Source organism: Penicillium canescens, assembly GCF_028828765.1.
Source record: "Penicillium canescens strain IBT 15451 chromosome Unknown utg000011l_segment0_segment0, whole genome shotgun sequence".
NCBI classification, from domain to species: Eukaryota; Fungi; Ascomycota; class Eurotiomycetes; order Eurotiales; family Aspergillaceae; genus Penicillium; species Penicillium canescens.
In genome coordinates this window covers 3,195,464-3,221,956 of record NW_026703973.1, presented here as the reverse complement: position 1 = coordinate 3,221,956, position 26,493 = coordinate 3,195,464, and the positions used below count along the sequence as shown (strand labels likewise).

General features: G+C 47.2%; 8 protein-coding genes across 8 annotated transcripts; 4 read left to right on the top strand and 4 right to left on the bottom strand.

The window, feature by feature from the left end:
• Positions 1-2,000: 2,000 nt before the first annotated feature.
• On the bottom strand, positions 2,001-5,139 carry N7446_013950 (VIT and vWA domain-containing protein; the record flags this gene model as incomplete). Its single annotated transcript, XM_058522689.1, has 5 exons — positions 2,001-2,825; positions 2,888-2,923; positions 2,983-3,018; positions 3,158-4,717; positions 4,762-5,139. 5 exons carry the CDS (start codon positions 5,137-5,139, stop codon positions 2,001-2,003), a joined length of 2,835 nt encoding a protein of 944 aa, XP_058366166.1.
• Positions 5,140-6,934: 1,795 nt separating this feature from the next.
• On the top strand, positions 6,935-7,205 carry N7446_013949 (uncharacterized protein; the record flags this gene model as incomplete). The annotated part of the gene is made up of 2 exons (XM_058522688.1): positions 6,935-7,160; positions 7,189-7,205. 2 exons carry the CDS (start codon positions 6,935-6,937, stop codon positions 7,203-7,205), a joined length of 243 nt encoding a protein of 80 aa, XP_058366165.1.
• Positions 7,206-8,626: 1,421 nt separating this feature from the next.
• Positions 8,627-9,724, top strand: N7446_013948 (quinone oxidoreductase family protein; the record flags this gene model as incomplete). Its single annotated transcript, XM_058522687.1, has 1 exon — positions 8,627-9,724. The coding sequence occupies one exon, from the start codon at positions 8,627-8,629 to the stop codon at positions 9,722-9,724; it is 1,098 nt and encodes a 365-aa protein (XP_058366164.1).
• A 714-nt stretch (positions 9,725-10,438) lies between these two features.
• Positions 10,439-11,356, top strand: N7446_013947 (uncharacterized protein; the record flags this gene model as incomplete). Its single annotated transcript, XM_058522686.1, has 2 exons — positions 10,439-10,910; positions 11,082-11,356. 2 exons carry the CDS (start codon positions 10,439-10,441, stop codon positions 11,354-11,356), a joined length of 747 nt encoding a protein of 248 aa, XP_058366163.1.
• Positions 11,357-12,593: 1,237 nt separating this feature from the next.
• Positions 12,594-13,821, bottom strand: N7446_013946 (Gfo/Idh/MocA family protein; the record flags this gene model as incomplete). Its single annotated transcript, XM_058522685.1, has 3 exons — positions 12,594-13,090; positions 13,150-13,554; positions 13,626-13,821. 3 exons carry the CDS (start codon positions 13,819-13,821, stop codon positions 12,594-12,596), a joined length of 1,098 nt encoding a protein of 365 aa, XP_058366162.1.
• A 1,138-nt stretch (positions 13,822-14,959) lies between these two features.
• N7446_013945 (uncharacterized protein) lies at positions 14,960-17,370 on the bottom strand (the record flags this gene model as incomplete). Its single annotated transcript, XM_058522684.1, has 4 exons — positions 14,960-15,301; positions 15,356-15,621; positions 15,666-16,081; positions 16,145-17,370. 4 exons carry the CDS (start codon positions 17,368-17,370, stop codon positions 14,960-14,962), a joined length of 2,250 nt encoding a protein of 749 aa, XP_058366161.1.
• Positions 17,371-18,548: 1,178 nt separating this feature from the next.
• N7446_013944 (uncharacterized protein) lies at positions 18,549-19,562 on the bottom strand (the record flags this gene model as incomplete). The annotated part of the gene is made up of 4 exons (XM_058522683.1): positions 18,549-18,853; positions 18,906-19,277; positions 19,310-19,390; positions 19,451-19,562. The coding sequence occupies 4 exons, from the start codon at positions 19,560-19,562 to the stop codon at positions 18,549-18,551; spliced, it is 870 nt and encodes a 289-aa protein (XP_058366160.1).
• Positions 19,563-20,258: 696 nt separating this feature from the next.
• On the top strand, positions 20,259-22,144 carry N7446_013943 (uncharacterized protein; the record flags this gene model as incomplete). The annotated part of the gene is made up of 4 exons (XM_058522682.1): positions 20,259-20,339; positions 20,403-21,153; positions 21,209-21,949; positions 22,008-22,144. 4 exons carry the CDS (start codon positions 20,259-20,261, stop codon positions 22,142-22,144), a joined length of 1,710 nt encoding a protein of 569 aa, XP_058366159.1.
• Between the last annotated feature and the right edge of the window lie 4,349 nt (positions 22,145-26,493).

Genomic DNA, 26,493 nt, shown 5'->3' with positions numbered 1-26,493 from the left:
ACAGAAGGAATAAGAATTGAACGCGATTCTCTTAGGTTAAACGTTGAAATCTCGGGACAGTCAAATGAAGGCAGGTACCGTTGAGCTTTATATACCTTTCTGATCCGGATTCCCCTAGCAACATGCTTTCCTTGTAGGTCCCTGGCCTGTACAAGTAGCTGATTATTCTTCTAACAACGATGTTGGGATTCCATCGGGCGGCGGATATTTGTGCCAGCCAATAACGTAGAAAATGGTGAGCCATCCTCTCTGATTGATACTTCTGCCTGAGATACCGAACATACATTCCGTGGCGTCTGGGTTTAGCTTCCTAGGGTATCCGTCCTATTATTTGCCCTTCCATTTTCTAACATAGACAGAAAAGCGCTTCAGATATCGTAGTTCCAATTTGTTAGCCCTTGCGGAATGTCAGTCTACCCGCATTTGGCTCCATCAGTTGGGTTTATCCCTTGGTACACAAAATTTGTCCGTGTCATTCCTTTGTTACCATTGACTGGCCAGCGGCCAGTCAGTTAGCCAACTTTGTCCCGGAATGCCTGGTCTGAGCGACGGATAGGTAGTGATCAATGTTTAAGAAAGGCGACACACATGATGCCAGTAGGGGGCTTTATCACCGTAGATGCTACACTCTCGAACAGACCTGTTGGTCTCATCTTGTGGTTTCCCTCATCTACCATAGGCTTTCTGACATTGTGTGACAATTATTAGCTTACAATCTGAATGCCATTGCTAAACGTGCCAGCACGGTGAATATAATTAAAATACACGCTAGATGCTAGTAGTTTCCGGAAGAAGTGTTGTAGGTGCTTTATAGATATTTTATGATCTCTCCAAGGCGGTTCACGACTGCTCAGCAGAAGCGGTCATATATCAAATCTCGGGAACATGTGGCAAAAACAGTAAACACGAAATAGGCAACGAGCCGGAGGATACGGGAAGCGCCACCAGTGAGGTTGATGTCTGTCCTCACTTAACACTGCACCTTGCCACCTTCAAGTTGCCAGACAGGACCAGAGATTGCGCTTTTATCGATCTTACCATCTGGTGTCGTGGCTTCAGGCACAATACCACCAGATTGACTTGGACCGTCAGAGATAGGCTATATCCCTGGTTGGGAGGTGTAGGTGGCTCATCATACACAAGTGTAACGTTTGGATGAAGACTGAAGTTGGAGTATTGAGTGCATGTGCGACGTGTTCCCTGGTCATTAAATTCTCACACATAGTTTGCACAGGAAACAGCGGATTTGATGCATTCTTCGATGCAATCACATTCGTTGTCGACGCCAGGTGTCACTGTGGTGAGAACACCGGTAGCATAATACCCTCTTGTGTAGCGAACACAACCCTGGTCCTGAGTCTTGAGGTAAGGGCAAATTTTCCGTGGCCGCGAGTCATCCTTGTCACCACTTTTGTTGACATAATCAACATTGTGGCCACTCTCACGGTTATTGGGAGTAGCGATGGTGCCGATAGTGAGGAATTAAGTAGTAAACGTGACGAGGAAACGCATTGTGGGACTTCAGTAGTATTACCCTTTCTGAGGAACTTCTTGTAGGGAAGCAGTTTAATGCCTGGGTTGTAGTTTATATCAAAAAGTCAGGAGATGTGATTGTTGAATATGACACCGATGCGAAAATAACGTTCTTATATACGCATCTCCTAAGGGCTGAATTACTGAAGAAAAATAAAGGACAGAGACAGCAATGAGGTTGGAATGAAACATTTTTGGCGTCTTAATGAATACTGTTATTCCAACATCCCGAGGTGAAGTGTACCAGAGAAACATTACATTCTGATTTTAGAAATTGCTAGACAACTTCGATCTTCAGAAGGGTAGGCAAAGTCAGTCAAAACAGGGGCTATATTGTTCATAACCTGTATGATATAACCGCTAAAGTTGTTCGTGTTTGACAGCCGACATGATAGTTAGCGTGAACAAAACTAAGCAACAGAATCAATGAAGCGCCCCAAAACATGACTTAAAAGCCTTATCAAATCTCAGAACAGAGAGCCAAGCCGCTCTATGAGCTTAGTGACGAGTTCTCGGTCAGTAGTGGCCATTGCAGCAATCTCAGCGTGTACCCAGCCATCCGCCTTGACCTTTATCAACTCCCACACATCGTGAGACCCAGCTTCATTTGTCTCCAAAAATCGACACACCAGAGATGTAGCAATCAAACGCGACCATTTTTCCACCGCAGATACCTCGTTCGTCTCAATTCCCGCCAGGAAGTCATAGTCGGTTTGTATGTTGACGCGGGCAGTGCTTGGATCAAGGCCCACGACCTGCAACAGTGCATCGCTCATCTCCCAGTAACCTTCAAAAGTCTGGAGCTGGATGAGTTTATTTACCGGGAGTGTTGATGCCGCGTCTGCGTCTTCATCGTCGTCTTCCTCCCAAATGGGTGACTTAGGTGATCCGTATGCTGGGGACGTAGGTGAGAACCCTGGGCTTATAGGAGAACCGTAGCCACTATATGAGCCCTCTTGATTGAAAGAATTGGAAGGAATGTGACTGAAATCAGGAATACAACCATCTGTAGACTTGAAGCGGGCGTAAGCTGGGCGGAAAATTTGGCGGCTAGGTATACCACTAGGGGAAGTAGGGGTGTAACCCGGCGACGTAGCGCTGTAAGATGGAATCATCGGGGAGAATGATGCCTGCAAGTCAGGTCCATGCGGCATCTGGGATGTCTTGGCCATTTTGTTCTTCGGCTCGAATCCAGCGGTGTCGTTATCGGTGTTGAGGAATGTGTCGAAGTCAAAGGATTGCAGGATGTCTGGGCGGTCAATTGCGCTGAAGTCCAGGTTAAAGGCAGAGGCCTTCAGAACATGGTTAGTGTATGCTTATGCAAACTAGTGACCGGAAGGGAAAGATGATTTACCTCCGGGACGCTGAGTCCTGAGAATGCGGGCGGGGGCTAGAAGAAAAATCAGTAGATGGAATTGCGACAAGATACATGGCACGGCCGTGGCATACCTGCAGGGCGCCAGATTCGACAAGTTCGGGCGAAGCCTTGATCAACAAAGTTAGCATAGGTAATTGCAAAAGGTTTCAGGATATGAAAAATGGCATAGCAATGCGATCGGTCTGGGGTACTGTTTCGTATACTGTAATACTCCGCAGAGTAAGTAGCGATTTTATGTTTGCATACCTTGGTATCCTTTGAGTTACTATCACGTTCAGCCTGGGTCTCGTCGCTCACCGCGACAAATGAGCAGTGTTTCCCTGCGATTTGGAATCTCACCCCCAGACGCTCGCATTCTTTCTGAACCAGTTCATCAACCCTACTCTCCCATTTTGTCTTAATCAGCTCGCATTCGGCATTCTTTGCAGAGTATATCCAGCCGCGGGACTCCTCAAGCTCGGTAATCGTCTTTTTGGCCGCGAGTTGATGAACAGTTTGGCCCTTGCCAATATCTTGAACGGGGATTTCCAGCTCTAGGGGACCGTGTTTGCTGTTGGCACGAAGGACGATCGTCTCCGGAAACGAGTCAATGGATTGTGAGAGAAGCAAGTAGATATTGGAGCGTATGAATGGGAACAGAGCCGGAAGGTCGTGTGGTGCTTGCAAAATGCTAGGAACAGCAATTTTCGGCAGTGGCTCATGCACATCACCAATTCCTTCCCCTTCTTTATGATCTTGATCAAATAGGGAAATTTGCTTTGGAGAGGGCTCCGTGTCTGTTGTATCATCACCAGGAAGTTCAACCTTCACGAAGTCTTCTTCAACCTCAACCTTGGAAATGTCCACATCCAGTCTGCTGTTGTGCAGTCGAGGCATCAAAGCACCCTTCAGCATTCGAACCACTGTTTTATTTAGGTCCTCATTGTTCAGGACCGTCTGGGTAAAGCCCTTGCCCGCTCTGGAGATACCATTGATAAGAGAGTGTGAAACGGAATCCCCGAGGCCGAGAGTGAAGAACCGAGAGGAATGCTGCTGGTTGGCCTGATTGACCAAATCGATGACCTCGGACTGGTTCCAAACCTCACCATCAGTGAGAACCAACACCTCAAGGAACTTGTCTTGGTAGCGCTTCTCCACAGCTGCTTCGAGGCCGGACAGAATTTCAGTTCCACCTAGATCGGCCCTGATCTTCTTCGTATACTGAAGAGCCTCTTCTAGGCTCTCTCTGGTACTCACTTTGCTTCGAGCCCAGAGAGCTTCAGATGAGGAGCCAAACGAGATTAAGTTGAAAGGCACACCCAATGGCAGCGACTTGAGAAACAGCCCAAGGGCGGAACGTAGAGTACGCATCTTATCCATCATACTTCCACTACGATCAATGACGAACACGATCTCAGATGAATCCGGTGGCAGACTGAACTTTGGTACCAGGGAGACCATTAGTGCCTTCTGATTTGGCAATGTAGGGTGTGTCTCTAGGAAAGCAAACGGGAGATCTTGTTTGTCCGTGTTGACGGTGATAACAAAATCCTCGTCAATTGTCACATTCTCACAAAGTTGGATTGAGGCATAGTTCGACGCAAAAGTTGACTCCGGCATATCAGCTGTCCGGCCTAAGTCCACCTGGATTGGATGGCTTGGCGACCGTATATTGCGGATATTAGACCCCTTCTCCATGACAACGTCCACCTTTATTGCTGTTTTTACTAGAACTCCTTCGGGCGGGTGCGGAAGCCCAACTCTAGTTCCATATCGAGGTCCAATAGTGACGGGGATCGTGTATCGAACACCATCTGTCTTGGCATCCTGGGCCAGTTCTTGGATGAGAGTTATCTCGACGAGAACGGTACCCCCGCTGGAACATTTCCTAGGCGCGTGCTGAAGACATCGGCGGCACTAAGCGACCGATCAAGAATAGCAGCGGTTTGCCCCTTAGACTTTGCTTCTTGATATATCTCATTTGCCTTTTCTTTTGGCTTGACTATTCCTTCAATCACAGTATCGCCTAGGCGACATGTGAAGCCGACGATACTAGAGCTTTCATATAGGGGGAACGAGTAGAAGACTTCGGAGATCGCTTCTGTAGAAGAAGGGTTCACAAAGGTCTGCGTGATTACTGTTCGTGAATTGCTAGCAAGAATAGTTGCATGCGCGTCAAGGCCAACCTGAGGCAGGTATTTGAGCGCTGACGCATTTGCGGCCAGTCGGTAAAAACAGCCGTGTGCCATGGTGCAGAGAGTCATAGAAGGGAAAAGGAAAACGGGGAGGCGCGAGATACTTATATCGATGGACTTGTGAACATGACTAACAGGCGCTAGGCTGCAGGTAGATGCTGTCACCCGTAGACTATGCTCTGATTTGCGGGTTTGCGGCTCAAGTGGTTCCGAATTAACACGATCGACACGTTCGGTTTCTCACTTGAAATCACCTGCTCCGTACAGATTATCCATGGATGTGGCTCCAGTATGGTCGCTCGGCTTAACACATCACATCATGACTACAGAAAAAAGGACCATGCCAAAAGCCATCCAGAAGTCGCAAATGATGAGTCGATTCATTTTGGCCCCCAATTTTGCGGTGGACCAACTAGCAGGCTAAATCCACTTGTATTTGGTGTAGATGGAATTGAAGGGGTGGAGCATTTCTCGAGTTTCCCCTTTTGTGGCATCATTGAAAGCCACGATTTCTAAGGCACTAACCATCTGTCACGACCTGAGCTGTGTCCGTCCAATTAGAGATATCAATGACTCTGTATTCCATTACCCCTATTTCCTGCTGTTAACGTATTTCATATGCGAGCCGCCCACCCAAGCGAGCCGCCCACCCCAAAACACCATAGTAAATGCGATATATTCTACACTTATATCTCAACAGCCACGTCTTAATTATATTTCATTGCTTACCGATAGCTATTGATAAGATGTATTAGCACTGTGCTTCAATTTCAAGGAAATAAAAAAGCCATATTATCCTCATTTCAAAAATTACCGAAAATTACACTGCTATGAGCTATAAATATATATCTCTCAATCACGAAGTCATAAAAGTTTTCCAATCTCCATAAAGAGGCTAGATATCACCTGAAGAACATTCTGTTAAGAAGAAAAATACTCATAGGCCATGGTTGTTGAGATGTAAAAGCTGTAATTTATCGCATTTACTATGGTGTTTTGGGGTGGGCGGCTCGCTTGGGTGGGCGGCTCGTATGTGAAATACGTTAATAAGGCAATTTTAATTACATTTCCGGGTTCCGGGCCTACTGTATTTCCGATGCTCTCGCCAAGCATCGGAAATTTAGATGTCATTGATCCGAGAATCCTCAAGCCTTTAGAGGTTTACCAAGCCCAGAGACCTCAGCTTTGTGGTCAAGATTACACGAAAACGGATATGCTTGAGATCCCGGATGAGCATGGTATCAAACCCCAATCATTCAGCTTTCGAGCACATCCAGGGGCTCATATTCAAAATTATTGCCGATCAATCCACTGCCGGTTTTCAAACTATTAACGTATTCTGTAAGCGAGTGGTGCATGGAAGCGAGTGGTGCACCCCAAAACACCATACTAAATCCGATATATTCTACACTGATATCTTAACTTCGACGTTTTTATTTTATTTGATCATTTGCCGATAGCTGTTGATAGGGCTTTTCAACACCTTATATCAATTTTGACGAAGTCTAATCCCTACATTGTTACCGTATCGAAAATTACGTTACTATAAGCCAGAATTATATATATCTTATTCACTATGCTACAAAAATTCTCTAAATTCCTTATAGAGCCTAGATATCACCTAAAAAGTATTATGCTAGAAGGCAACGTCGCTATAGACCACCGTTGTTGAGATACTAGGTTGTAATTTATCCCATTTAGTATAGTGTTTTGGAGTGCACCACTCGCTTACATGTACCACTCGCTTACAGAATACGTTAGTTCTTGCTCTCTCAAGCTGGCCGATCATAACACAAACGATGCATACCAAACTCGTGGTGATGTTACCAACCAGCTACAGTCCCCTAGCATGTCTCCAATCGAGGTCAAGGCCGCAGAGAAGGCCACAGAGAAGGCCACAGCGGTAAATTCTATGAAATTGCACATTCTGGAAGTGCCCACCACACGCTTTACCGCAAGCGAAGTGAACGAGAAGAAGAAAAATTCGCGAGATGCCCAACCTGTTTTCAAGTCAGGCAACCGCATAAGTTCTGATGTGGAGAATGAGCCGGAAAGCCATTCTCCCGCCCATCAAGGTCTTATCGATGGGATCACACATCTTAGTACGGATTTATCACTAATCTCAAGAAACCTATTGAGCCCAGGCCAGAAGACAACGGCCGACACAGCAGTTTTCGAACCATTCGAAGGTTGTAGGACTATCGTACCATAAAGTTGTTTTCCTTCAAATATAACGTATAGTGGGAGCGCCCGGAAGGGCAAATTGATTCGATAATAGTCACCTATTCACGATTGCCAGGTTGCAAAACGCCCCTGCGACCCGTGTAAGTTGACTGCGTAATAACCTCCGTAGTTGCATTACTTAACTTCCATCGCAAACCCGGTTCGTCAAAGTTAAAGATATCATCCGAAGTGATACTATACTAAGCAATGGTTTTTTTTTAGATAAGTTCAAACCACTCACTGATGGTATTTAGGTTTTCCATTAAGGCGCGTTTGTAGTCATATTTGCGAGAGAATCGACTAGTAAGCTCAGGATGTTGTTTGATATATTGTGTTGGCCAAATTTTGCCAACGTTCTACGGGGTATAACCTCCACGATTTTGGAGCAGTAAATTGGCCATATCTCTCAACATAGCGATAGTAAACGCAGCGCCTCTCTGATCCATAGAGATTAATCAAACCTGAAATGATTCCTCTCTAATTGTGTGGATCTATAGCCTACACCCTTTTCTTCATACAGATTAGGAATACGTTTCATCTGATTTGCAAGAGTTATGCTGGGACATAAAAGAGAGAGCAGCAGCAGCCTTCGTACTAATTCGTACTAATTCTGCCATTTTGGATTGATTTAATAGCTGGCAAAATCCTGCCTTCCTGCTCAGCTAAACTTTGAGCTTTTTGACTACGATTTGGTGGCATGGTAGGCGTCTAAAGAGAGGTGGTTGGATAGGGGCAGAGAACTTGACATTGGATGACGAACCTGCCGGGGTCCACCGTTAGTTACAGATACATGTAGCGTCTCTAGTGATTCCCTTACAGTAGCAGGATAAAGATTATGTTAAGAATTTAATGTGAGAAAGACCAAAGAAATTGATGACGCACTATCCAAGGAGTTCGGTGGCACGGAGGATCTACCATCCGAGAATCTAGAAAAGCTTAACAGAACGGAAGGTAGGCCAACCGAGATCCGCCAACAAATCAAACACTACGTAGCAAGACCCATGCTTACTCATACAAAGTTGAAATGTCGGTGCCTTTCCTAGTTCATATGGGTTCATACAAGTATATGGAAGCGCACAGAAGTCTAGAGAGTTCTGCGGTGCTATATAGTTAATCTCGATTGATGGTATATAATCATAGGACAAGGTTAGCTAAGACATATTAACAATCGGCTTATACTCCAACAAGAGGTTCGTCCTCGGATAAGTTCCACTTAAATCTATTTCACAGGACCTAATCAACCTCAGCTTCAGTACCTTCACTCAAATTCAAGTCCTTGATATCTCATATTCCACAGTCCAATCATCGGTTTGAAACCATGTCTTCAATCTTATCAACTCCCAACACCAGCACCACACCTGACCAACCAGGTCACTGGGTCGTCACCAAATTTGGTACTCCATCCGTACTGAAATGGGAATCCTGGGACCCAAATTCTGAGTTTTCTGCCGCCAAAGTCCTCATCCGCGTTATCGTGGCCGGCATCGCTGGCGTGGACAACATACAACGAGCAGGTGGCTATCCCCTCCCACAAACAATCAACCCGGGCTTCACAACGGGATATGACTTTGTCGGTGAGATCGTTGCGCTTGGTGACTCGGTGCCGAGAGAGAGTGGATTGACAGTTGGAGACCGAGTTGCCTCCGTGTGCATTACCGGTGCACATGCCACTCATATTGTCCTGTCGTACTCGGAACTTATCCGCATTGAACGCACCGATGATCCTGTCAAGGTGGCTGCTCTGCCGCTCAACTACATGACGGCCTGGGGCATGCTCAAGCATAGCGGAGTCCAACTACCTCCTGGCTCGAGCATCCTCATAGGTTCGGCGAGCGGTGGCCTCGGCACTGCTGTTGCGCAGCTGGTTACAGCCTTTGACATGAACATCAAGATGATAGGAACTTGCTCGCCCTCCAAGTTTAACTACCTCAGATCCCTCGGCGTGGAGCCGGTAGACCGAAATGCGCCCGATCTTGTCGAGCAGGTCCGGGCGCTGACGGACGGGGAAGGGGTAGACGTCGCGTATGATGGGGTTTGCAGCGAGGCTAGTCTCCAAAGGAGCCTCTCTGTGACAAAGGCAGACGTCGGAAGGGTCGTGGTGTTCGGAGTCATGTCGGAGATTGCGGCGGATGGAAGTGGGATGCAGCTAAGCGTGGGGGACATCCTCGCATCGCGGCTGCAACCGCGCATGAGCTTTTATGGTGTCGATGTGCTTTACTCCCGTAATGCTGGGCTGGCTGACTTTTATGGCATTTTGGAAAAAGTTCGGAGCGGGAAGCTAGTGCCAGTTATTGCTAAGCTGTTTCGGTTGAGTGAGGCAGTGGAAGCACACGAAAATCTGATCTCAGGAAGTATCGTTAAGGGCAAGATGCTGTTCATTGTGGATGCAGATCTGGCTGCTCAGCATGATATATAATTTAGGTTGTGACCACTGCACTTTTTTGTTTTGGTCAAGTGCGAGAAGAAATCGGCCAAGCCTCATTTTGGATTGTTGTAGTACTTTGTAGTACCATGATCATTGGTAAATATGCTATGCTGTATGGCCACATGTAGTCAGAGTCGAAAGCAGATTTCCCCATTTTTACACGCGGTTTGTTTCTGGAACCGTATTATATAACCTCTGTTTGGGAAAGTTGTAAATTCTTTACGCTAGCTATCTCTAGATACAGACCTTGGGAGACGCGCGGGTGACCCTTCCGATCCTGACTTCACATTTAGTACCGCTACTAGCTTTTTAAAGCAGCAGTTATTGATGTAGTAGAAGATCAAACACGTGTCATAGCATCCTTCCCAAATTTCCACCCACAATATGCTTTTCGCTTGCCCTCCCGAATCCACATGGGAGCTGTATCACAAACAAACCTAAAGTCCATCCGACTTGGGGATATTTTATCTATCGCACCACGTACTCCTCTCAATCTAAGGCCCACGTCTCTATCATCGTTACAGTCGGATTCGAAATTAGATTTCGTCCTTTACTTTCCAGATAACAGAAAATTGACGAGCATGCCAAAACATTTGTGTACGCTTGACGAGACGATCACGTGGTGATGGGTTTGAATTCGCGTGGGTGGACCCAAGCTGTATCAACAAAGAAAGCAGCGCTGAGTTGTCTGAGTCCATCAATTCGATGTTTCGACGGTACCGCCAAGCTGCGAAATGCTACGCCTACATGACTGATGTGGGTAGTAAGGATCAACTCTCCAATAGTGTATCGTTCACGAGGGACTGGACACTGCAGGAGCTTGTTGCGCCACGAGAGATGGTATTTCTAGCTAGTGACTGGTCAGAGATTGGAGCACGAAAGGAGCTCTCTTATAAAATTGAGCAAATTATGAAAATTGTTACTGCCTTGCTGCTTGGAAAATCGCGACTGGAAGAGTCCTGTATTGCTAAGCGTGTGTCATGGGCCACGATGCGCGAAACAACCAGGGTAGAAGACCGGGCGTATTGTCTTATGGGTATTTTCAGCGTTAATAAGCTACTGCTATATGGTGAAGGCGATAATGCGTTTATCTGTTTGCAGGAAGAGATTATGAAGGACTCAGATGATGAGACATTATTCGCATGGGAGAGCGATGGTGTCTCGAATGAGAAGCCCTGTGGGCTGTTGGCGCACTAGTCAGATTGTTTTGCAAGATCAGGGGACGTCATTCCATACGTTTTTGCTTAGCATGGAACGCCCTTCATCTTGACAAATCGTGGTATTAGGATGCAGTCGCCTCTAGTCCCTCATTGAGAAGCAACTACGTTAATGCTTTAATATGTAGCAGGCTCTGCACTAGTAGGGATTGGGATCAGATCCAAACCGAATTCAGCGAAGGATGAGGATCATTTCGTCCGAATAAAGAGCACGCTCATACGTGATGTTCCGTTTTCTATGCTACTTAGTGCGGTTCTAGACACGGTATACATTCCGAAGACCTTCGTCGGAGTCTTAGAAGACATAGCAGTCCTACAAGATCAAGACAGCGATGCGTGGAGCGAGGGCGACTACGAGATGCCCGACCGCATCTGGCATCGCAGAATTCAGCCTCGAGGACACTAAGAGGCTAGTTGTATGCTTTGATGATACCGACCTATGCTGGTGACGGATCCGCTTCTAATGTGGCTAAACTTCATTGTATGCTTGAGCGGTCCGAGGGTAGTCAAGTGGGTTTCTACCAGGCATGGGGACCTGGAACAACTCTCGAAAACCTTACCATGGCAGGGTATAAGTTCCGCACAGAGTTTTATCAGAGTGGTGATGAAGTCAGTCTATTTGGCTTTTCTAAGGGATATCATGCAGCGCAGATCCTGGGTGAAGTTGTTGACTTAATGGGGTCCTTTTCCTCGGTCACCAGAAAATGGTCGACGACGTGTGGAGTAGGGCTTTACGCCGGATGCAAGCCAATTCAACATACCGACCATCCAATCTACACATAAATAATCTTGACCCCTTGACCACGTTCAATAAGGGAGATCCGGTTAGAGAATGCTTCGTCCGTAGGACTGACCAGTGCCGTTCTCCAGGTGTTACGAAAGAGCGGCTTCTCTGTCCATTCAGTTATGCCTATATATAGTTCTAGATAATCTGTAACTTACTCTATGGCTGTTTTATAGTAATATGAAGATCGCTTGGACTTTTCCTTTCCTTCTTATCCCTATACTGCTGTATCATATTACCTTAGTATAGTTGTGAGGTAGTTATTACAGTGACATCCGAAAATGCTTCGGAAAAATCTTGCAATCTAATCACGGGCTATAAAGTATCTGTAACTATCCCCACCCTAAGCCCTAACAGATCCAATAGCCCCTAATTCGCAGTGTCACACACCCCTCCAACAACCTCCATTTTGCGCTACCTACCTTGGATTACTGCTGATCTATACAGCACCTACTCCTTCAGCGTCGCGATACCTTGGCCTCGACGAGGAACGCAAGTTCCAGTGGCACTCTACGTGATAACCCCAATATCAATCACAGTATGATCGACAGTGCAGTTCGCCACGCTCCAGCTGGTCCTAGTGGCGAAAGCCTAGAAACCTGAATCAACAGGGCAAGTCCATCGAGGTTATGTCCCGTTCTATCTTGACATCGAGAAGACCTCTAGTATCGCTGATACGTGCCGTCATGCATAGAACCCAACCAAGGGGTGTGATGCCTACGTGAGCTGGGACTCGACCCAAGTTCCTAGACAGAGCAAAAAGCTTACGCTGCCTCCCCACTTCTATCAAAGTCTTGGATCTAGACAACAGCTTTTATATTGCAAAAGACTTAACAAATAATCTCATAAAGTATTTTACTTAGGCCTTGGAGTTTTGATTGTAGATCTCCTCAATAAAATGATGTCTTTCCACAGCATCCTCAAAATCACAAAGTAGGCTTTTGTCACCTGCAGCAATTGCCTCATAAACGCGGGCCAAATTCCTATATATCGGATCCATCTCGGCAAAAGCCCCGTTCTTGAGCGCAATTTCCACAATTTCGTCGGTGTCAAAGTCGTGAAGCTGAATGCTGTTGGTACCGACAATCTCGATAAATGCACTGGGGCCTGTAATTTTGATCTCTCCTTTCTCGCCATAGATTCTCCACTCAAGTCCAGGAGATCCCTTGAATGGCGATCCACCTCTAATCGTAGCCGAAAATACTGCACCTGACTTGAGCGAACCCTGAATCATAACATGATCTGGAGTCGTCTTCTCGACGTTCTCTTTGGCCACGGAGCCATCGTCTTTAACGATCTTAACGATTGGTCGTTGGTTTGAAAGGAGAGAATGGAAGCTTGAAAATTCGCCAAGGACTGTGATTCATCAGTTTGCCGTGACAAGTTCCCTAAATTGCTGGGCCTCTGAGACGAACCTTCTTGAACGGTGTCGAGCAAATGTAAGGCTGGAATTGAGAGTAAAGAGCCACCACTTTCACGGTCAACCAGGTAAGTTTGACTTTCAAGCTCCGTCTGTCCTGCAATCAATCCTTGACTGGAGATTGTAGTGCTTAAAACTTTGCCAATTCTTCCTTCTGCCAAGACGCCTTTCAAAGTTTCGACAATAGCGTCAAAACGGCCTTGAAGTCCAACTGCAGTGAGCTTGACATTGTTTTGTTTTGCCACATCGAGAAGCTCTTTTGCTTCCTTAAGGCTTGCCCCAAGGGGCCATTCGACAAAGACATCCTTGCCAGCTTTCAGTGAAGGAAGAATAGACTTGTAATGGCGATCTACTCGCGTAGTGCAAACAACAAGGTCAATGTCTTTGTCGTCAGCGATATCTAGTCGTAGGAGTCAGGTACCTTGACTATACTTGGGAGAATGCATAGAGGGGTAAAGTTTTGTTACTTACCTTGCACATCTCCGTACGTCCTTACTCCTCCTGGAAGCTTGAGTTTTTTGACGCTGTTCGCAGCACTTTCCACAGATGAATTACAAACAGCCACAATTTTGAACTTTGAATCGGGGCTTTTCAGATAGGGTAGATGAGCATTAGCTGCCCATGCACCAGGTGAAAGACCAATTATGCCAATGCGAATTCGGACCATGGCGATCGAACAAGTATATTTAAGGCGTAAATGTTGAAGGAACCACTGTTCTCTCTCTTTAAATATATGGAAAATTCTTGATAATAGTTGGATTAATCAGTTCATTACATCATGACTCATCACCTAAAGAATGCCAACGAATGCCCACCCTGCACAGCCTCTGATGGTTTGTTAACGGTATCCCACCGGTATCCCATCGGTATCCCATCACCGTCACTATGTAGGCGATTCATCTATGTTACGGATCGCTAGTTACTCCGCTCCGCCCTTTTCCGAAGATTAACCATAGGCATAGACATACGGAGAGGGAAGCACCGGAGAATGAATCAGTCATATATATATAACTCTCTTAGCCCTAGCAAACTTGGCGGGTATATCTATTTAACCGGTAAAGTTCACGACGTATACTCTGCGTCTTAGTCACTTACTCTTATATTATATTCTTATCCCCGCTAGATCATAATAATTTCTAGAAAGTATAATATCGGATTGCGTGTCGAACCAATTAACTAACCTAAGACTATATATACGAGGCTTTCGGGCGTTAGGCATAAGATAGGGTTTAGATCGCTATAAACCCGGCATAGGAAACACCAGCAGGGAAGTCGCGTGGAGCTACCGCAATGGTCAATCGCTAGACCGCCACCACCAAGGACTAGGACGGCAATCCAAACACTGTCTTCCTCAAGGCTACGCTACCCAGCTCCCAAGTGAACATTAGAAGAAGCGGACAAAATGGGCTATTGAAGCTTATCTTTCGCGGGGTGCGGAAGTGTGGAACTCAGCGAATACAATGAACGGCTCGTTGTTCAGCATACGCACGACGAGATCGCTGGCAAGGCTTCAAGACATGCTTCAAATACCGCGTATGTCATCTACCAGGTCCGCTATTTGAAATATACCCACCTGAGGAAGGCTACAAGCACAAGGAAACAAGGAGGCAAAAGCACACGTTTCATCTATCTAGGAGAGAACGAGAGCAAGAACAGAAAGCATGCCTCAGATGGCCGCAGACAACAAAGGAGACAAGCAGCAAACCTTGGTCCTGGAAAAACCCGCGGTAACAGCCGTCTGGAGGGAGCCAATCTCCATCAATAATGTATTCCGGAACTGATTATGACACACTTACTTAGAATCTTTACCGCTCTGACGCATCATAAGAAGATGGATGCCCCTCCAGCAGGCTTAAAGCATCGTTCCACCATAACAGATCGCCCAAAGGCGAGTCAAAAGCCCCGTTCAAGGGAATCGAACCAGAAATGTCGAGCATCCTTAGCGGCGCCTGGCCAAACTGAGAGGCGCGCGCCGAGTTTGCGGATGGCTTTAGCACTGCATCCACAAGATAACCCATAATCTGGGAGAACCGGCCTGCCGTGTGGACATCATCCGGTGCACCCCGCCGCAAGGCCTCAACGGTCTTGCGAAGGAGTTGTATATCCAGATCTTGGTCCGTGATATTTGGTTCATGAAGAAGTGCTTCCTATGGAACTCCAAGTCAGCCTACCAAACGTAATTTGGGAGCCTTGAAATAAACCTTCAAAAGGTGCAGTGAGGCAGCCATCGTGAAAAGCCAGCAATGCACCGGGATGTAGCGGAGTAAATTGGAAGGTTCCAGCACATCAGTGACCAAAGATAATAGCTCCCGAGCAGCCCGTACCGCAGCATCGCGTAGGTTCTGCACCCTCAAGAGCCCCACCTCGTCGACCTCGGAGACCCTGACATGGCTTGCGGGCGACAGGCTGTAGATCACGGCATACCGGACTTCTATAGACAGGCACGCGCCCAGAAGAGATCTTTGGTCTGACTCAATCAGCAATGCTTCGACTTCTGGGTGAGTGCCTTACCCTGAACCGCAAACTGACAACGCCAGCGCTCCAACCTACGCTGTGTGTGCTCGAGGACAGGCACCACATCATAGCTATAGGGTCTCGAAGCCGTCTGCTTAAGCCCGTGCAAGTACTCTCTGGTATTTCTTATCTCTTCTGTCAGCTCAAAGTAGCTCTCCCAGTGATCCCTCTCCGGCAATGCGGAGGCGAAGACCTTCGAGAAGCTATGAACGACGATGCTTCTCGACTTCTCGGGCAGCAGGGGTTCCAAGCCCAGTCTTATCGCCAGGTGCTCGTCGATGAGGTAGATGAAGACGCAGACGACACAAGCCCAGCTTCGTTCGGCCGTTTTCTCGTCGTCTATCAGGTTGGGAGTCTCGATCTCGAAGCAACAGCCTTCCTGCGCCAGTGCAATGGCGTTAGCAAGCAGCATCCTGTTCGCGTCAGTCCGCGCAGACGACGCTGGTGGGGAAGTAACTGAAGAATCCGGTACTTACCACGACATTTTATTGCTACGGTAGGCAGACGACATAATATCGAGGCCACCCAAATGACTGAGCTTCTGCATACTGATTAGGTTCCCAGCGTTTTCAAGTCTGTCATTTCCCGCCACCCTCAACGGGGAATCAGTCATGAGACTGTTGCCTTCCAAACCAAACGAGCCTGGGTTATGGATCGCTCTAGTATGCCAGCCGATCAGTAGCAGCATAGAGGCGATTGTTCCCAGGGATCGCGTCTTGATAGAACCCCATATGGCTGATTGTAGAAATGTCTGCAGAGTACTCCATACCTGCCAGTGTATTCGCTCAGACCTGATCTCGCCGTGGCTGCCAGTGAGAGTGTGATATCGCGAGGCCAGTGCTATCACTGTATTCAACAGCACTGGTTCCTCCGTTGCCAGCAGAACATACTTGGATGGATCCTTGTAATATGCTGGGATCACGGGCTTGAGTGGCCAGAGGTATGAGAAGAAAAACCCGATGTACTCGATGGCTTCATGTACTGAGACTAGCCTTCTCTGGATTAAGTAGCATTGATTCCACCTGCTATCACTTTCAATTGCGATGTCCGTTCGTGCACTATCTCCTTGCAAGAAGCTTCCGGCGTTTCCAGGTGCGCTGCCTTTCTCTGGAGAACTGAAACGCTTGAATTGCCGTTCCGTGGTTGCAGCAAAGGTAAGGAGATCGAGTGCATCAGCAGTATTGCGCATTTGCATTGACATGATTGTCATTTTTGGGTCTAAGTTCGCCGTACTGTTGGATGCGGTCCCCGGACTACTGTCAAGGTCCAGAGGGTGCCGCACCTCAGAGCCATGCTCGTATTGCATTTCACTTGGTACTGTGAGCCATGGCTGCTGGCTTGTCACTGACACCGCGGTTGTCGCCTGATTTTGTGGCTCAGTACTGTCCGCATCGCCTCCTGCCTGATCGTTGGCTGCCGATGTTGGCGCAGATGCATCCGTCGATGGCTGGATTCGCCTGCGCCTATATTTGACAGTGCGGAATTTGCAAGTCTTTCCATCCCTCCGGCATCTCACGCAAATCCCGGGCAGGCTTTCTGAAGCCTCGCACCGCAACTTGCGCTTCCGACACGGCTCGCAGGACAGCTCGGCACGGCGCCTTTGAGATTGAGGCGGAGATCCTGGATGCTGGACATGGACAAAGGATACGCCTGAAGGGTAGGTTGCCTGGATGTCTCTATCGCTGGTTGCTGCATCATCCATAACTAGGTTTGACAATTCCGCTACAATGTTGAAAGCACGAACGGAAACTCGCTAGTGAGCATTCTGAATGAGGGGGGATGATGAGGAAGATGTAAGTTTGGAGAGAGGTTGTGCTTTCAGGTGAAGTAAAGCGAGACCTATCCACCAGCCTAGTGGACCCCTGGGGCTTCTGCTTGCCTAATACTCACTGGAGAAAAGTCTGTTGCCACGAACGTACAGCAGATTTTGAAACCACGTTACCCCTCAGACACACACGCTTTTTCTTTCCCAGCGCCCCACTTGGGGGGAGCCAAGTCTGGACCACCGAGATTCAGATTACACTACAGCCAATCATACTGCTAAGCTCCCCCCACAGGGGACTATCTCCAGCCAAATTCAGCTAAGCGCAATAGGAGTGGGGCGCTGGGAAAGAAAACGTGTCTGCGGAGTAATCTGATTTCGAAATCTACTGTAGGGTTTCTAAAAAGACTTTCCTCCTTGGCGTACCCATATGACTTCAGATTTTCGCGCGACAGATCTACATTTCATATCAAACGATGGTGGAAAATGATGGACAGGCAATATTTCTGTCAGGATGTCAGCTTGGGATGCCTGGCCGAGTTGCACGACGGCAGCCGTATACCTAATATACGGGGTAGAGGCGCAGATTTGGGCTTGTGGCACTCGTGTCACGACTTGTTGATCGGGCCCTCCGCGTAGACCTCATCACAAATTCAGGAGTAAGAGAGAGATGGTAAGCTTTGCCCCTGTAACAGTAAGCCTAAAAAGCGTACACCTGGCACCTGGGCAGTAGTAGTATGCCATCTTTATGGTAGGAGAATGATAATGGTTAGTGAATAAGTATAATATCTTGCTATTAATTGCGCCTGAGTTAGTAGAAAATGAAGTCTTCAATTGCGCAACTAGAACTCTGATTTCAGGAACCTAAATCTTCAACTGACCCCTGTTGACTTTTCAACGAGAGTGACTTGAGATTGGGGCTATGGATGCATGGGTAAGATGGCGACCAATCCTTTGTCCGCTAACTGTGAGATTATAACCAGGGCACATGCTTGGAAAAGCTTCGGCGGCATTCACATCACAGGTAACACTGAACTAGCTTACGTGGTTTAATGTTCCCACCACACCCCACCAACAGGCCAAATGCCCTCAAGTAGTAAGTATGAGGGCTCATGACGCTAAGGGTGCCAAGATGTCTTTCCATTGTGTAGAAAGTCCTGACCCATCGCAAGGGCTTGGCTGTTATGCTCCCCCAGCCATTGAGGCTCAAGGCTCTGCAAGTTGTCTTCAATCTCAAACGACTTTCCTCCGGCTACAAGCAGGATCTTCCCGTGGAAAGGAGTAACAGATCCGTCGTGGGTTGCGCCGTTACTCCGACCCGCCGTAGCGCAAATCAAAATGGATGTTGCCACATCCTCAGGCTCGTTCATCGGCAGTCCCAATTCCTCCCAAGCAGCCGCGATAGTCTTTGTGAGTATTGTTCCTGCTACAGCTTCAGCGCTTAATCTCGCGGTCATCCAAATCACGATACTCACGTGTTGTCCAGGGACAAATAACATTGACTCTGATGTTATCATTCAAAGAGGTCATGCGGAGTCCTCGCATAACTCCAATGACGCCATGCTTGGTGGCGAGATAGGGCGTGAGCTCGGCCGTTTCCTTGAATCCTCCTATACTGCTGACAAGGATAAGGTCACCTCCACCGTGCCGCCTCAAGTAGTGTGTCGCGATTCGACTGGTAAATAGGACACCTCTTAGGTTGATATCCACCTCAGGGAGAGGGGGTTCCTCATTGATGTCCTCGATCACAGTGAGCGGGTCCGGAAGCTTGGCAACGGCAGCGTTTGCGATGACAATGTCAACATGGCCAAAGGACTGAGCTGCCTCTTGGAAGAGTGCAAGCTGATCTTTATACTTGGACACGTCGCACTGAACAAACCGGAGGTTTTCCCCAACAACGAAACCAAGCTCTTGCCCTCTTCCACGTTTACATCACCAACCACGACCTTTGCACCATGGCCTGGTTCAATAGAGGCGGGTTAGCTGAGGATTTGCCAGGGTAGAATGCTGCTCAACACACCGTGAAAAGCAAAAGCAACAGAGCGGCCTATTCCACGGGCACCGCCTGTGATAATGACCACCTTGTCTTTGACCAACTTGAACAAGGATTGATTTGGTTCGATAAGCGACATGATGATTCCCCAAGCCCGTTTCTCAGTTGAAAACCACGATGTGATGGAGGGGATCTGTCAAATATATGGGGCCTATTCAAAGCATAAATACTGCTAGACTAAAATTGCTCCATGGGTAATATTCTTACTCTATACGGTCATTCATTGGTCTTGATAGGATTTACTCCATAAGTTGGCAAGATATATTTCCTCTCGGATGTGGAATCGTCCGTCCGAAAGGTGGTCAATAGCCGGTGTTCCATCACATCCGGAAGACCTGGGAGCTGGCTTTTGTGGGAACTAGTCGTTTTTGGGAATTGCCGATGAATAGGGTTGAGGTAACTAATATACCCCGCATCTCCGGGGGCATCCGAGATCAATGCTTGTTCCCTCGACTGCACTAAGTTACGTGGAGCTAAACTCTAATGTATCCAGAGCCGCTCGTTGTGATATGTACATTGGACCCATGTCCCGCAGTTCCTTCGGATTTCTGTAACATTCCCGTTTTGGAAATTCCGACCCCTTCGCCTTGTTTCTAATTGCCGTAGCACTTCGAGGCATTGATCTTCACATAAAATGCGAACTTTTGCATGCTAACAGATCTCTCAGCTCTCCACATCCCAAAGCTCTCCCCAGTGTCTCCACAGCTCTGCTTGCAGGATTCGCCCCTCACCCGGAAAGTCCCCACACATCCAAACTTGTGCCCCAAAGGAAATCATGGAGGGAGACTCAGACTCCCAGGCCACCTCAAATAGTAACGCTATCAAGGTCCACCTAAAGACATGGATTGTCGTTCTTGTAACGTGTTTCCCGTTAATCGCGTCGATAGCAACAGGGGAAAGGCTGACAATCACCTCATAGTGCATCGGTTTCGCCTACTTCTCCCAGCTCACAGCCATCATTGGTGCAGGCTTCCTAGCTCAGCCAATTGCTGCGCTCGTGGGCGGCGCCTCGCAGACCATGTGGTTCAACCAGTCCATTAACCTTCTCGGTATTGCAATCTGTCTGCCGGTGAGCCAGATGGCCGATTACTGGGGCAGAAGGCGGGTTCTCGTGGTGCTACTCGCCATCGGCTTCGCAGGCACGATGGTAGTTGCCCGAGCACAGAACGTCTCAACTGTGATTGCCGGGTTTGTCTTGGTTGGCATTAGTTATGGCGCCACACCTCTCTTGTTCGCAGTGCCATCGGAGATTCTCCCTAGAAGTCAACGATCCATTGCTCAGTCAACCATCAACCTTTCGGCTAGCGTTGGTGGGATCCTTAGTCTGGTCATGGGCGGAGTCCTGCTTCGACACAACAACCTCGAAAACTGCAGGGTGTTCTTCTACGTTGTAGCGGCCTTCTTTGCTCTCTCATTCTTTGGAATCCTGTTTTTCTATTATCCGCCTCCAAGAGAAGAACAAGTCTCGCTTACGTTGACGCAGAAGCTGGGAAAGCTCGACTGGATCGGTTATGCACTTTTCGCCCCTGGACTGACTTTATTTTCTATGGCTCTTTCATGGTCAGAGAATCCCTACCAATGGTCTGACGTGCACATCATTGCTTCCTTCGTTCTGGGCATGGTTTTGATCATCGGTTTTATTCTCTATGAGTGGCTAATCAAAAAGGATGGTAAGCTAGTCCTTGGCTACAGGCGTCGAATGTTATTGCTAACTCATCCGTCGAGGTATCCTCAATCACGCCGTTTTCACCCACCGCAATATAGTTATCTCGCTCCTGGCTGTGTGGATCGATGGGGTTTCCTTCTATACCGCCAACACTTATTTCGCGCGGCAGTTCGGCATGTTTACTGGAAACGACATGCTAATCTCAGGCATCGCATTTGGCATGTTTTTCATATTTGGCGGATCGGCCACCGTGATCTTCGGTTGGGCATCAACCAAGTACCGGATTGTTCGCATACCCGGTGTCGCCTGTTTGGCCCTGATTGTCCTCTTCAACATTGTTATGGCGACCACTACACTCTCGACCCCTGAGGCAAACTACTGGGGCTACACGATCTTTGCTGGTCTTGGTCTCGGAGGTGTCGTCCCAACTTTCATGGTCGCTGCACAGTTAACGACGCCACCGGAATTGATATCTCTGGTATCCGGACTTGTCAGCGTCGCTAGACCAATCGGCGGCGTGATCGGCCTGGCCATCAACAACGCTATCTTTCACAATAGCCTTTCCATGGAGCTAGGAAAGAAAATCACGGTAGCAGTTGTTCCTCTTGGCCTTTCTGCTTCGTCTCTCGAGGCCCTGATTTCAGCTGTGGCAGGTGGCGACGATGCGGCACTGTCCAAGATCCCTGGTGCCACACCCGATATCATCGCTGCAGCCCAAGATGGTCTGATGAAGGCCTACGGAATTGCTTTCCGGAACTGCTGGATTGCTGCCGCGTGTTTGTGCCTACCTGGCGTACTCAGTAACGTCCACCCATTCCAACCCAGTCGTGGGGTTCTGCTGACAAATTGCCATGATAGTCGCCCTTTTGGTTAAAGACCCTCGCTCGGAGTTTAAAGGACATATCGACGCCCCCGTTGAAGTTGAACTTGCAGAAGAGCAGAAGAGAGTACAGGCGCTTCATGTGGAGAACGTAAAGGACGGATTGCAAAATTAAAAGGATTGGACGGGAAAGATTATTGACACGAGGTGTTGTCACTTCTGTAAAGAACAACCGAGAACAGCACAATCTGGACCCGAATAAACTCCTGTTTTCCGCTGGAGGAAATGTCGCAAATCTCGCGGTCAAGGTCGTGATAGCAATACGGACGCTGATGGGAAGGCCGATACAGGATTTTGTGAACCCTGAACCCCAAGCGAGCCGGACACCTCACCCAAAACCGCGTATTTCTAGCTGTCTACCTTCTTCAATCACCCACTATGCCACCAATCTGCTCGCCTCCTCGCAAGATTTAATACAGCAAGAGGCTAAGGTCTTATTAGCCCTCCAGGACCTTCAAAAGGGCACAAATCAAATCAATTCGCGCAGCTGCAAAGCTATATAGTATACCCCATACAATCCTGGCCGGTCGCGCAAAGGGGATACCCTCACACGTTGATAAACGCCCGAATAGCTATACATTGACCTAGTTGTTGGATGTGAGGTTGTGATGAAGACGAGATGGGAGGGCATGCGAATAACCGCAGGCATTACCATTCATGGATCATCTGCCTCAGGTGTCTGCTTGCTTGCTTTGGGAAAGTTTGTTATATCTAAAACTCTGTCTTTCTGGCTTGCCTTCCTTTCCTTCCTCTTTCCCTCTCTAATCTGGGTACCTTCGTCCAGACGCACAAATTTGTCTTCATGATGAGCTTCCTGGCATGTAAATTAGTTAGGAGATGACCAAATAGTTAGAAGAGGGCTCGCTTGTTGAATAGGTCTTCTCTATAGATTTGCGTGGAGCTGCGCCTAGGCCTGCTACCGTACAAGAAATGGCTAAATAGATTGACCCCCACTTTGACTGTTAGTCAGAATTGGGTATCAAAATTCGTTAAACGCAGTGAAGAACTTCATACACGCTTCTCGAGAGGCTACAATTATCAACGCGCCCTACACGAAGACCCAAAATCGCTGCTCGAGTGGTTTACTACTGTAAGACGCGTGATCGATGAAGAACGGTTTTTAACTAGGCTTCAGCAAAACCTAATTTAGACCCAGTTTGAACTCAGTTTTGTATAATCCATAGTCTCGGCATTCATGATTCTTAAATTTAGTACCGTTCTTTACACTTGTTCTGGTTCTGCTTCCGTATGTTGCTTGATATTGTACTCAAGGGGCGAATTTTAGGAAGCTATATTGAAACGGAAAGGAGGAACTCTTGTTTTGACTATTTATTAGAGATTTTAATAGGTCTGGAGCGATTAAGGTGTTATGAGGGTTTGGAGACTTAATGGGTGTACCGATAATGGTGTCTTTGTAGAAATTTATACTTATTATAACGTAGACTGCATGTGTATTTTTGAGACAGGAACATATAAAATACAGTCTTATATTTTCTACTTATTTTTATACATGCTCTGTATTAAATGAAAGATAGCGGCCTCTTATATATCACCGATGAAGAGCCTCTACAATTCTAGAAAACGCATCAGGGTCGTTTCCCTGAAATTGCGTAACTTGCGAGAGATATTCTCTCTATCTCGGCAACTGGCGCCGGCGTTGAAAGACTGTTTATTACTGCTCCAGGTTTTTGTCACTATCGCCGCGGCCGTATGAAGTCTGGAACAATTGGGAAACCGATCATATCTATTTATGCATCAAGAGTTGATCTTGAGGTGCAAATAGCACGGGAGCTTGAAACTTTCTTCTCTTTGGATGAGATAGAAGCATTGAAAGAACAGAAGGAAGAAAAGTCTGATGATATTAAGGTTTTGTCGATCAGTAATACTGAAGAGGTAGATGAGAGGTCTGCGGAATCTGATCTGATCGATGTTCATGATGATGAGCCGCAGTTACCAGAAAATACACAATTACGGTTTCCATGGAGAAAGCGAAAGGTTAGAGAAGATGGTGACTTTGTGAGGATTCAAAAATCCAATCTATGACATTCGTATAATCTTATCTTACAATTTGGTCGTATTATATCAAGAATAAGTATAATGACATACTTCTCCAAATCAGTAAGAGAAATACTCAATGTTACGGCAAGAAACCGTAACGATGCATAGCGCGGTGCTACTACGTGCAGCAAACGAGAAGAAACGCCAGAAACGCACACGGCCAAATCGGCAAATCCAACACGAAGGTGTCTATCTGGTGAACAGGGTCTACAGCTAGCTCAGCAGCAAAACAGCTAGTTGAAAATGGTGGGGTAGTATCGCATGTGCAAGGCGATTTGCCTATTCAGCGAGATCAACCGGTCAAAAGGGCCACACCGAGGTGTAATCGGTGTGTGGATTAGGCATAAGATTAATCAATGTAAAATCCGCTAGCTTTAAATTAACCAATGGGTATTGTTTGAAAGGCCTCGACTTGAAAGTTTTCTATATGTGTGGGGTGTACGGCTCGCTTGTGAATTACCTTAACTATAAGGTTCGCGGAAAGTTCTAAGTTAAGTTTTGAAGCTAACGAGTGGGAGAAAAGCGGAAGCTCTGATTCTGAATTCCCGAATTTCCGTTTTTGAGTTTCCGCTGGTAGAATCGGCTTTTGTCCATGGCACGGTACACCTGGATCGGAGGCCTTTGCGTGCCAATTTGTCTTACCGCTAAAAGTGGTCAGCCCAGGAGAAAGTTACTTGACTTGACCTCTGCCATTACTAGTTGGTAAACATTGACAGAATCCATTATCATCCCCATTGAATATCTTGCCTACTTTCATTGGCGTCATGGCACTCTATACTTTTCTAAAGCATCCCACTAGCACCACCAACGTGGACGGATACAGTCGCATTAAGAACACCTATATCAGACTTCGCGACGGTATAGCGCTATGTGCTGATGCTGATGTCTTCCTACCCCTTTCCGAACCAGGCACCAAATTCCCCGTCATCCTCAGCTTGGGTCCGTACGGTAAAGACGTTCCTGTACTCGAATTCGGCCTTCCGAAAAGACTATGTATGTGGACATGTATAGGACAATCGGGCTATAGGACCCAATGCTTGCTTCGAGCTGGTTTATTCTATTCTTTGGGTCAGTACTCCTAGTGCCAGATTAATGCTCTCATTTGCCCATCCTATTTTGTCCAATGGCCAGGAACTGACTCGGCTTTAGACTAAGGACTTCGGGTACGGTCTTGTTAAGAGTTGATAGTCGTGGCACTGGAGGTAGTCAAGGACGTCTTGATCCCTCCCGAATGGAACGCTCCCTTCAGATACAAGCTGATGCAGAAGGCCAGGGTAAGCAGCGGGTATACCTTGACAGTACGTGGTATGTTAACTAATGACTTGCTTTTCAGATCTATACGATGTCATTGAATGGGCCGGGACACAGCCTTGGTCGTCTGGGAAGGTGGCATTGAGCGGAATAAGTTACTATGGAATGACCGGATACAGTTCTTTGAGTTATAACCTTAGTAGTAGCCGTAAGGCCGAGTGCGAAGCTAGTCTCGTCAAAATTGTAGATGTCTTCCTCTATAATGCTGTACTTCTCAATTGTAGTATTCACGAAGTTAAACCACGTGCGAATTGTGCTTTTATCCTCGTGTAATGCTCGCCGGTAGTCGTAAGATCGTGAGAATCGAGTAGAAAGGTTAGGATGCCGTCGGACGAAGTTTTTAACCTAATTTTAGCCGACCGTAATAGGAGGGGTAGAACCACGCGCTTCTAGTAGTATATTGGCTGCTTCCCGTGCTATATTAGGCCGGGGGCTGCTCCACGATTATCTAGTGAGATAATCTATTTATAAAGCGATTTCTCTTTATAAGCAGTCAATTTATGGTTGTTTGCGCGTAGATTAGCGCGGTAATTGATGCTATTCAGACGCGTCGTGAGCGCACTGCGGGGGACGTCAAAAACCTCCGCAGCTTTGTGTAGAGAGCTAAATTCCTGATTTTTAGTGGCCTGAATAGCTATTAAGAGTCTACCCTCTTGCCCTACGCGTTTTTGAAAATTTTGAGAGCGAATTGGTGGCATGGTAGGTGATTGAAAATGGTGAGTCTAATTACATGCTGTAGTGGAGGAACCCGTGACAGTAGCGTATTCGTGGCCTGAGGTATCACAAATGCTTCAGGAAGCTTGCTTGCAGTCTTCTCCTTCGAGAGAGAGCATCCTAGCATCATAAAGATAACTACAGTTTTTCCACCAGATTCTTCATTCATGATATAGCTTTAAGATCAGTACTTTAGTCGCTTCCTGAGACTCCTCTCTATGCCTACGGTGGGCATGGGAGTGGTTGGTTGTCTTCTTTCTATTGATATCGACCCGTCTGCTATATCAGACTGCCATCGAGCCATCCCCATTTCAATGCGGAATTTTTGGTTGGGTGGCCAGCTCGCTTGTGAAATACGTCAAATTTCGAGTGAAACATGTG